Source organism: Capsaspora owczarzaki, assembly GCF_000151315.2.
Source record: "Capsaspora owczarzaki ATCC 30864 unplaced genomic scaffold supercont2.14, whole genome shotgun sequence".
NCBI lineage: Eukaryota > Filasterea > Ministeriida > Capsasporidae > Capsaspora > Capsaspora owczarzaki.
In genome coordinates, this window is record NW_011887305.1 from 585,902 (window position 1) to 597,398 (window position 11,497).

Below are 11,497 nucleotides of genomic sequence, written 5' to 3' on the forward strand. Positions count from 1 at the left end.
TGAGTGAAAAAAAAAATAAAAAAGTCAGAAAAGTCTGAGATTTTGAAACTGGACATTTAAAATAAATACCGCTTCTTTCGTTTTCTTCGTCTTTTGCCTCACTCTACTTTTGTGTGTGTTTGTAACAGGTTTTGATCAATGTCGGATGACGAGAATCACAATCAAGATGCAAGCGCAGTGACGCCCGAGCTGATTGCAGCGACTGTGCTCGAGCATCGCCGCGCCAAAGCGAGCCAGCCGACCAAGTACCGCTTCATCAACGTGCTCGCAGGCGGACCAGGAGGAGCCGGCATGGGAGGAGCCGGCACAGGAGGAGGTCAAGGCGGACGACTGCGACCATCCAACATGACTGGCTCCTCCGACGAGATCGCCGGCCATCATGCAGGCCAGGGCTCAGGCTCAGGCTTTGGCATAGGCTCAGGCACTGCAGATGGAGCGGCAGACGATGACGCGCTGCTGGACTATGCAGAGATTGACCAAATGTCGTCGAGAATGGCGGGATACTGGCCGGGTGCCGCGAGCGCATCGACAGCGACCGTTCCTGCTGCTGGTGCTGGGACGAGTGCAACTACGGATGCGAGGTCAATGACCCTGGCGAGGCGGCCGCGGCAGTCAACGCGCAACCACGGCGGTGCGCTCGAGCCAGACTTGCAACTGCCGATCGAATCGGAGCGCAGTCTCGAGCCTGGACGAGTGCATCGCACAGCGCCAAGTGCATCAGGCTTGGATGGTGGCTTGGGTGGAGCTAGTAGTGCTCGGGGTGTAGCGGACGAGCCAGTCAATAGGTCTGCGGAACTTGGGCTGGAACCCGGCAAGCCAATTCCAACGCTCTTTGCCATTCACTATCCAGGTACTGTCATAGTGTGTACTCATTTTTGAAGTGATGTGCTTCTTGAAGCGAAAGAAGTGTCAGGTGCCTATCGTCAGGGTTTCAGACGGCTCATGCACATTTCATTCTGGCTGATTTTCTGTCTGTTCACCTGCTCGTGTCACTGCTTAGGCAATGTCAAAAATGTCGATCGGGCAGTAACTACCCTTGGAGGACACGCGGCTGTCAATAAGGTTTGTCTTTGAGGCGATTTGATGAAGAATCAGTGGAGAGAAACGGCGTTTTGTGTGTGTGGTGTTCTTTGCCACGTGCATGACTCCCCCGCCTCGTGCTGACAAAATTGGAACAACCTCTGACCAAATCCAATAGGCGGCGCAGTTAAACGGCGAACTGCAGTTGAATTTCCGTCCCGAGGCAACTTTTTCGGCCGCTGTTCGCAGCGATAAAACACGACCCTGTGCCAGTCTTTTAGTGAGATTGCAAGCACCAACTGGCGGCATGAGCAAGGATGTTACCATCTCCGTCCGCGGAGTGATTGCAACGAGCACGCAATTCCGCGCTCTCGCTCCAGTTCAAATCTTACCCGCGCCGCCCGTCCCAGCCCAGCGCTCACTTGAAGGGGCCTCCTTGGATGGTATGCTTCACCTAGATTTTTGTTTACAGCTCGACGATGACCTCTTGTTTTTGACTCCCAGCTCACGAACGAACCGATTCCTCGTGCAGAAGTGGGCGACGCCTGTATCTTTTCCCGTACAGACATGCAGCTCCCGCCATTCTCGTTCACCCACATCGATCAGCCACGAACATACAAGTAAGAGCGAAAGGAGGAGATGCATGAATTTGATGCGAGATTTTATTGACCTGCGTTGTGAATATCAGATTCAAGCCGCCAATTTCCAATTCCGCGGCCAGTAACTCCACAGCTCCCATGGCTCAAAAGTCCTCTGTGCGCGTCAATTTTTCACTTTGTAAGTCTTTGATCACGCGCTCTAGGTTGACGTTGAAGCAGCCAAGTCTGACCTGAAAGTGTGCCGATTGTGCAGCCGCGCCGCAACCCACAGGCCCTCCGCGTGGATTGCCAACGACTCGTAACACTGCTCAGTCGGCCAGACTAGCAAAGGAATTGCACAGAGTGAGCTTGGGATGCACTCTTCGTGGCTTCTCATGCATCGCTTCACTCACTTTTGGGTTGCTCCTTTGATTTGACCATTCAGCTCTTCCAAGAACGTCCAATTTGGTCACGACTGTCTCTGATCACTCGCTTGCGTCGAGAGGGTATTTCCACCAGCTTAGTGATGCCGTGCGTGACAAACTGCTGGTAGTTTTCTTGGTTGTTTGGGGTTTTTCTCATTTCTCACTCGGATGATACCATCACAGCTTGTTAATGTCAACCGCCTTTCGTTATTCGACTGGCCCTTGGCGTACTTTGTGGGTCAGGTTTGGATATGACCCACGGCGTGATCCAAATGCGCGCTCGTGAGTTCCGAGGCGTTGCTTTGTTGTTTGATTTGTTTGTCTCTCTTTTTTTGTTGTTTGTGGGAGACCTGACTTGAATATCCCCACGCCAACCACTCAATGTTTTTGCTCTTGTTCTGTTCAGGTACCAAATGATCGATCTTCGGTTTGCCGGCAATGTGCCACTTGCACCATCTCTCAAAAGGTGGGGTAAATTTGACTGCCGTCGTAGTGGTCTTTTCGAGGACTGAAGTTGGTTTCTCATTCATTGTTGCTGTTCTTAACGGTAGTGAACGCACGGCAGCAAGCATTGCCGCTAGCCAGTTTGCCGACGTCTTTATTCCCAACACGTCCCCTTCGCAGCGCCAGTGCTGCATGCAAGTGTGCGATATTCTGCTTCGAGATGTGCAACAACTCTTGAAGACTCCTGTGCCTGCTCTGGATGTGCGCTTTGGCTACTTCCGTCGCAAAGATGTTGAAGCTATCGTGACGAGCGTCAAAGCGCAAACTCCCATGACTGTGGTGCTTGCGACACCAGAGCTCTTCAAAGCGGCGCTGCGAAATGCCGGTGTTGACCCCGAGCGGTACAGTCCATCCGCCATCACGCTGTCCGAGCCGCTAGGTGACAGCAGCCCCTTTGCTCCCATTCCAATGGATACGAGCGAGAGCGCAACCTCTGACGTCCCTTCCTTGTCAGTCGCTCCCCATCTCAGCTCGTCCTACGGCGGCGCATTCCTCGCCGAGCAATTAGACGATGTTGCCGAGTTTGACGTGTTTGATCAAGAGAGCACGGACGACGAAGCGGATAACACCACAGCACGTCATCCACATAACGAGTTCGACAACGACGCAGACGATGGCGACGACGATGAGTATGACGACAAAGAGGATGACGATGCCTACGCAGATCCTTTCGACCACGACGATGAATGAACGAAGGCAGACACCAGTCGGCATCTCCTTCGGTTGTTGCTGGTGTTTGATGGCTTGAGTTTTATACAGTATCTACATCAATCACTTTTGACACAAATTCGACTGGCTCAGGCCCACAACGAAATCATGCCACTGTCCGCACCAAACAGCAGCTGCTGGTTGACGGGCAGCATTGCAAAACTGTTGACTGTGCCTCGGATTGCATCGCTGCGCAGCTTGTGAGAGGTGAACGAGGGTTGCTAACAGGATTAGAGAGGGTTAGGATGGGGGTTGGTGGAGGTTGATGAGTGCAAGGTGACAAGGGAAAAAACAATCAAGAAAATGCAAAATCTTTACCGTTCTATCCAGCGCGCCGTGGAAGCCAAGACGGTTGGAGGCTGTGAGTGCCAGCACATCGCGCTTTGAGATTTCAAAATGCGTGACTGCATCCGTGTGGCCTGCAAGGAGCCATCGCTTTCAAGTGAGCCTTCCCCCAAAAGAAAACTCGGAGACAAAGAACCAACAGCTCTCTCGTACCGCGCATAAACTTGACCGGGACAGCAGTATGTACATTCCAGAGGGTGAGAGTGGAATCTGCAGAGCTCGACACGAGCTGGTGCTCGGACACTGGCTTCATGGAGAGGACATCCGATTCGTGAGCGCGCCAAGCAGCCAACATCAAGCCCGTGCGCAAATCGAGCAGCGAGATGATGCCCCCAGAAAATCCGGTGGCAATCCAGTTGTAGCCCGGATCGACAGCAATCGAGCGAATGGAGCCTGCGACAGTGAGAAGGGGTTTTGACGCAAGTGAGAAATTCCTTGAGACAAAACCAAATCCAGAACCAATGAAGAATCTTACCAGCTGGCATAGTCGCCACCTTCCACTCGTGCAACAGTTGATTGCTCTCGAGATCAAGGAATCTACAAGAGTCGCCCATCATGTGAGGGAGCAAATCCAAAAACAGCCAATTCCTTCATCGTCTCGTTTCCCTACTACCTTAGCGTGTTGTCCGAGGTTCCAGCCACAAGGCAGCTGCGTTGCGGGATTTGCTGGAAGCACACAATAGAGCTCTTTGGAAGGTCAAATTGTTGAGTGCAATATCCGTTCTCGGGATTCCAAATCTAACGCAATCAAAGGTGTGTGAGTTCAACATCTGGTTGACAAGGCTCAACCAAGCTTCGTGACGTACATGAATTCCTCCATCGCACGAGGCGACAAAGTCGGTGGATGTCATAATTTGTACGGACGAAACGGTCTTGCGATGACCGACATAAGTTCGACGACACTTGGCGACTGGCAACGAGTCTTCCTCCATACCGATGGACCATAACTTGACAGTCTTGTCCTTGCTGCCACTCACAAACTGCTGCTCGTTATCAAACACCGCGAGCGAGCGAACAGCAGCAGTGTGTCCTGCAATCAAGCACAGTCCCAACCAGCACGTTCACGCCAACGTGAATTGCCATGCCATGACCAGCAAATGAACATGAAACCAGCAAATGAACTGCAACAGTACCCGCAAAGCTTTGCAACTTGAGCTCTCGGAATGACAAGGAGGCGTTGCGAGATTGAGGATCTGCCCAAACCCAGAAACAGTCAACAACAGCAACAACAAAACAACTACAACTACAACAACACACTTTGCCTCTCCGCCTCCGAATCAAACATCCCGCAATTCAAAACACCACAAAAAAACTTCTCACTCATTTGATGGGTCAGGTAGGTTCCCCAGTTGGCATATGTGGTCTGGATCTCCTCGGCGCTGGGATCGTCGCCGTCCTTCTTGGAGCCGAGAGTCAGCAGATTGGAGAACTTGGCTCGCATCGAGTCGTTGGCGGACTGCGGGGGCATCGGGGCAGCGGCAGCGGCAGAGACCGCAGCTGCAATGGCGGCAGAGATGGCACTGGCAGAGACGACCGAGCCTGGGCCTTGCTCGGCGTTGCCATCCATTTCGTTGCCCGAATGCGAAAAGGACGCAAGATGCGAGTACATGAGCGTCTCGATGAGTTGCGAGTTGGCAATGTAGCGACGCATTGATTCTTGGCCAACAAGCAGACAGAACTGAGAATACGCCAGGTAGGCCGTCTCCGCCGTGTAGACCTGACGCCACTCTTCGAGATCGGACTCGCCATTGGGCGCAGCAGAAGCACGCTGGGCCGCAATGAACGACGCTGATGTGAGCGCGTCGGAAGCAGACGATGTCCTGGGATGACCAGTGGTATCTTCCAGGGTCCTGTCATAAATCCAGTCGAACGGAGCAAAGAACACGCGAAGAATGGGCAGAGCAAAGTCTTTCATGATGGGCATTGCATCGGCACACTTGCGCGACAAAAGCCGGCAAACGTAAATCATCGACTCGAGCATCTGACGGCACATGCGGCTGCGCAGGGCTCCGGAGAAGGCGGCGCTTGATGGCGATCCGAGCCAACGAATCAACGGCATAAACACCTTGGAGGAGAAGTCGTCCATCTGCTCGGCCAGCGTGTCACTATTGAGGTGCTCACAGCAGCCTTGCAGCAGGTTGAGCACATTCACAATGGTTTGAGCACTGCGGTCGGCCATCGAGGTTGGAGACGCAACGTCGGCAATGGTCGCGTTGGCTGCCGCAAGCGCAGAGCCCAAGGACATTTCCACAAGCGAGGACGTCGAGGAGACGCCGGAGACGTTGCCGGCTTCGTTGCCAAGGGATGCTGTTGCCGCTGCGGTAGGACTCGGCGCAGCGATGGTGGCAGCTTTAGTCAGTTGCGCTGCGAGCGTGGAAATAATGTGCGGAATGTACTGCCCGAGGACGACCGTTTCACCACCAGTCGCAGAGATGGAGAGAAGGCACTTGATGACAATGTTGGCGTTGGGGCGGGTGAGATGCCGCAGCAAGGGCTTGGTCATAAAGCGAGACGGAATAACCGGGCCGAGCTGCGCAGCCAGATCAACCAGACCGTCACCAGCAGCCTTGGCGATGGCAATGTTGGCAGAAACCACGCCATCGATCAAAAAGCCGACGAAATGCTCCATGAAAAAGGACAGACCAATTCTGTTGAGAAGCGACAGCACAAAGCGCTTTGACAAGATGACAACTTGAACCGCCTCGTCCGCCGTCAGCTCAAACAGAGCGAGTAGTGGCTTCAAAAAGACGACTCGAGTGCGACGCGGACCGAGTTTGGCGGTGACATGGTCGAAAAGCAGGACAGCGGCCTGCTGCCGCGTCAAGGGATGCGAAAAGAGCTGCATGATGAAGGGCATGGCGATCTGGAAGCCATCGTCGGCCAGCTTGACCAATGTCGTAATGTGCTCAGCGGTGAAGGTGACGCGGGTCGGCCAGTCGCTGGCCTGGAACTCTGCCAGGAAAGAGTACAGCGCGGGAAAGTAGTCTGGGAACAAGAACGACCCACCGGGTAAGAAGGACGTTTGCAACAGCAGGTCGGTCGGAGGCGTGATGGAGGAATCGTTGCGCAACAGCAGCGCAACCGCTTGACGAACAGTGCTGGGCAACTCGTTGAGGTAGGGCAGGTACAGCGAGGCAGGACCCTGCGATCCCATCATCATGGAAGCTGCAGCACTGCTCGTGGCACCCGGGAGCGAGCCAGCAGCAGTGCCGCTGCTCGTGTTGGCTGTGGCAGACAGGGTGGACGAGGCAGCTGCTTGAGCTGACGCAGCAGCCGTCGCGAACGCAGTGGCACCTTTGCCAGACGGCATGCCCGACACGCTGGTATTGAACGCGGCCGAGAATCCACCGCCCATGGACATGGATGCAATTTGGTTGCTGGTGGCATTGACGCTCGAGCTGCCCGCAGAGCTCGACATGCCAACCAGCGATGGTGCGAGCAACCCGGCCGAGGACGGCGCAGCAACGAGCTTGGTGGAGACGGCGTGTCTCTGGGCTGCGAGACGCTGGCGAACAGCAGTCTGATCCGAGTTGGCGGCACTGCCCTCTGCCGAGCCGATCGGCTGGGTGAGCGACTGCGGCACTGCACTGTTGAATACCACTTCGTTCAGCAGCATGACGCTGTTTCTGGCCGCGAGATTCACCTGCGAGATGAAGGACGTGGTGCCCGGGGCGGTGGGAATGGTATGCCGCACAGGGAATGGAGAGAACGAAGGCAGGGCAGTGTCGAAGGGCGAGATGGTTGCTGCATTGCTCAGATTGTTTGCGCGCTGCTTGGAGGCTGGGGCAGTCACGCCGAGCACAGGGTCAAGCTCTGAGAGGGCGTCGACAGTGGCAGACGTTCGGAGCCGAGAGGGTCCCGTTGCCTCCAGAATACCGCGAGCGTGGTACCGATCAGCAAGGTACAGCTCGCACACGATGCAAGCCAATCGGTAAAGATCAAAGGAGCGACGCTCCTCAAACGAGCACGGGATGGAGTCTGCACCGATGGCTGAGAGTAAAGCGGCAGTTTGCATGGAGGGCAGAATGTTACCGTCCAGCTGCTCCAACGGTTGAAGTGGAGCCACCAGTTGGCCGGCGTGGTCACTGGAAATGAGCTGGGCCAACGAGGTGGAGGCGCCTTCGAGCAGACTGCCGCCCTCGCTCGCACCAGCGCCCAGAGTGCCGGTGACCACGGCTGAACCAGCCTGTTGGCCATGCAGCTGCGAGAGTTGTTCCATGATTGCGCGATTGGCAAGGGAGACGAGCGAGCTGGACTCGAGCAAGTGGGTGACGATGGTGGCGGAAGTGCCCTGCAGAGACGACGCAAACGCCCTCGACTGCTCGAAAAGCAGCAAAGGTCCGATATGACCCGCTTGATCTGGATCCTCGGCCAGAGAAATGCGAGGGAGCTGCTGAGTCAGAGGCTGTTGCGGGACTCCTTGCTGACTCGACGCCGAGACAGCCGCCAGCCCGCTGCCGCTGGATCCTCCCGCAGACAAGCCGGCGGCACCGCTCGCCATTTGCCAGCCGGGATAGTTCGAGGGCATCGACGTAGGAGGTGAAGGTGGAGCGGCGGCCGATGCAGCCGCAGTCAAGGCGGCCAGAGCGTTGGACGAGGTCGCTGTTCCATCGGTCGCTGTGGCACCACCTGCATACCCATCAGCTCCACCGGATACGTTGGGCGAATTGGTAGACGCTGTTGCACTGGCAGAACTGAGCGCCGCTGCAGCAGAGGCACTCGCCGCTTGTATGTCAAGCGGCGTTGGCGATGCCAGCATTTGTGACCGGGTGTTTGGTTGAGGCAAGGGTGACGAAGGCAGCGCCGGATTGGAGGGTGGCTGCTGGAGGGTGGAGGAGGCACCGACTGCTGCTGCTGCTGCTGGCATTGCGAGTGTGGTGGTGGTGTTGGTGGTCGTGGTCGGTTGGACTGGATTCGAGGGGTTGACGGCACCCAACGAAGCAGCGGTAGACGATGAAGCGACTGCACTTCCAAGAGATGCAGCGTTTTGGTGCTGCTGGGGCGCGACAAAGTTGTCCTTGATAATCCGCGGAGGATGCGGATGGCCAAACAACTGCACCACTCCGTGAGAGGCCAGGTACTTGTGCTGATCCACCAATGGGAGGAAGACGTTCTTGGCCTTGACGGCACCGCGGCCAGTCAATTTCCAGCCGAACGTGAGGTCAATCCAGTGGTGGAGGAGTCCACTGACGGCATCGCTTTCAGAGCACGCATGTGTTTGTCGACAAAGTCGCGCCCAGAGACGGCCCAGTGCGGGACCTCAATGTCCGGCATGTCCGAGTGGATGGACTGGAAAATGTCTGGGTCGGTGAAAAACTCGGGAATGCACTCGTCCGGTGTCCAGTCGTACATGCGTTGCATGCTGGACGGATACTCGTTTGGCTCGTAGTTGGACCGTACATAGCGGCAGAGGAGCGCTCGCGGCGTGCGCCGCGCCAGGTACACAAAGTACGTGACCTCCGACAAGAGCTCGCTAATGTGGTGAGGAGTGGCCGAGTCCCAGGTGATGTCGAGTTGCTGGTCACCCTTGTTGAGCCGGAACTTGGTCTTGGTCAAGTTTCGCCATCCCCCGTTGGAGCGAGAAAAGTCAATCACCCAGGGAAGGACTGGATGGTAATTGGGATCGCCGCGGCGACGGCCTGCAAGGTGGTTGAGCGCCATGAGATATTCAAAGTTGGAAATGCTGCCGCGAGTCCAGTGATCAATCAGCCATGGCAAGTCCATGAGCGTGGGCGCACGCGGGATGGACGGCGAGAAAGGAACGAGGTTGAACATGAGTCGGGGTCGCGCCGCCGTGACAGACAGCAACGACGCTTGGTTGACCCACGGCGAGCAGCTGGTAAAGCCAGTGACACGAACCCACAAGTGCTCGGAAATCAGGCAGTTGGAGGACGTGAGTTGACCGTGCGTGATGCCATTGCGATGGCAGAAGGCGAGCACTTGCAGGATTTGGTAAATGACAAACAAGCTTTTGGCGTGCGATGCAGACAAGGCGTACGGACTGAATGTAACAATATCGCTCAGTGTTTTGGGCTCGAACGGATACAAGATGTAATACGCGCGCGCCGTCTCCACGACAGCCAATGCCGAGGCGAGGTTGGGATGGTTGGAGGATCGGAGGGCAGCCGCCAAGTCTGCATCGAAAAAGTTATCGACCACGTCCGAACAAGGACCCGGCGTAGCAGTCGCGCCAGGTGTACCACTGCTCGCTGAAGATGATACGGCGGGGGAGGTTGGTGTTGTCGTCGTGGTTGCCGGCGCTCCGAATGCGCTCTCAAACTGTGCCGCTTTCGACAGCAGGTTTTTTGCAGGGCTTCGATGGGTGGGGCCGCTGCTGCCGTCGGACGAAACGACGGCAATGTTGGGTTGGAGTGTGGTGAGTAGGTTCATGAGCGCGCGGTCCTGTTGGCGAGAGGCAGATGAGGAGAAAAAGGAAAACGACAAAATACAAAATAAGGCGAAGATTGGCTTCAGGCATGGCAATGTCCACAACACACAAACAACACACATGTGTAACACGTACCTGATCGCCAATGACGGTGGCGCCACTGCTTGGCACCCATGCTTCGCCCGGGTCGGCCGAATCCGAGGCACCAACAATGTTGCGCAGCTTTGATTGCTCCGCCTCATCGCTCAGATGACTCAAGTAGTTTCCTAGAGACACGAGCGCGTCTGATCCAATCTGGTGCACGGTCTGTCCATGCTGAGATGGAGTGTCACTGATCGGGTCCCCAGAATTGGCAGTCGCGTTCGCCTGAGCGAGCTCTGTAAAGACCTTCGGCCTGTGCCATTGCGTGCGTACAATAGCGATGATGCGCAATCATGACAAAAACGCAATCCCCAGTCAGCTACTTGCTCGCGACACTCCGATCATGATGGAGCGTCAAAGCATTGTTGACTTTACCTTCGGCCACTGTGGACGCCTTTGAGAACCACCTTGACGGCGACCTGCACATACGAGTTTTCTGGATGGGCATTCGAACGCTCAGCCAGCAATCGCAGCTGGGCCGTGAGTGCCGCGGACGGCGAGATTCCCATCGGCAAGCCGGCCTCTTCGGTTGAGAGTGATAGCGGGGGGTGCGCTGGCGGGATGGCACGATCCAGCGCCACCGATCGCAGCCACGCCTGATCGACCTGTGTGTTTTGTGGTGGTGTGGGGTGTGTCAATGTCATTGTGGGGAAGCGTCCGCCAGAGCCCAGTCGAACATTGAATCGATGCGAATTCAGGAGAGAACGGGGTCATCATTGTCCATCATCAGACCAACTCGTGAGATTCAAGCACACCAAAAGCAAAAGGCAGCATCACCCAAGAGGACAGAGCACAGGCCGTTACCACGCAGCAGGCATGGGTGCCGTGATCGCCAGGCTCGAACAGCGGCCGGGTCGCGCGCGGCTGAAGCTCGGCGTCAATCAGCTCGGACAGCGCTGGAAACGAGAGCCGCTGTCCCATCAAAAAAAAAAAAAAAAAAAAAAAAAAAAAAAAAAAAAAAAAAAAAAAAAAAAAAAAGAATGAACTTGGAGAGAAAAAATGGGTAACTTCAAGCAAGGCTAGCGACCTGTTCCGCTCGGATTTCGCCGCCCCGCTCAAATTGATTGTTGACAAAATATTATTGCATGTTGAATGCAAGAAATAGTTGGCGGTGAGGAGGGAAATTTCGTTGAAAATTGGAGGCCAATCCATTTCGTGTCGGGTACTGCAAAGCCCGCTCGAGCTGTCCAAGCAACGGTTCTGCCGTTGTAAAATGACTATCGTTGCGTGTACAATGTGCTTGTTGCGGAACCTTGATCTCTGTTATTTCATCTGGAAGCGGGCAAAAATGAGCCAGAGCACAAAATTAAAAACCAGCAACCAAAAAAATGAATCTCGAACAAATTTATCTTCACAAAATTTTGGCTTTTGCAATTCATTGATTCAAA

General features: G+C 55.2%; 2 protein-coding genes across 2 annotated transcripts; one reads left to right on the top strand and one right to left on the bottom strand.

The window, feature by feature from the left end:
* Positions 1 to 106: 106 nt before the first annotated feature.
* CAOG_07645 (hypothetical protein) lies at positions 107 to 3,309 on the top strand. The gene is made up of 10 exons (XM_004343469.2): positions 107 to 850; positions 1,001 to 1,062; positions 1,199 to 1,463; positions 1,553 to 1,640; positions 1,709 to 1,797; positions 1,873 to 1,961; positions 2,044 to 2,129; positions 2,207 to 2,305; positions 2,430 to 2,489; positions 2,575 to 3,309. The coding sequence occupies exons 1-10, from the start codon at positions 139 to 141 to the stop codon at positions 3,215 to 3,217; spliced, it is 2,193 nt and encodes a 730-aa protein (XP_004343519.1). The 5' UTR covers positions 107 to 138; the 3' UTR covers positions 3,218 to 3,309.
* A 15-nt stretch (positions 3,310 to 3,324) lies between these two features.
* On the bottom strand, positions 3,325 to 11,030 carry CAOG_07646 (hypothetical protein; the record flags this gene model as incomplete). Its single annotated transcript, XM_004343470.1, has 12 exons — positions 3,325 to 3,456; positions 3,554 to 3,654; positions 3,734 to 3,973; positions 4,056 to 4,117; positions 4,194 to 4,318; positions 4,387 to 4,610; positions 4,714 to 4,773; positions 4,901 to 8,699; positions 8,807 to 9,982; positions 10,104 to 10,362; positions 10,485 to 10,714; positions 10,914 to 11,030. 12 exons carry the CDS (start codon positions 11,028 to 11,030, stop codon positions 3,325 to 3,327), a joined length of 6,525 nt encoding a protein of 2,174 aa, XP_004343520.1.
* Positions 11,031 to 11,497: the final 467 nt, after the last annotated feature.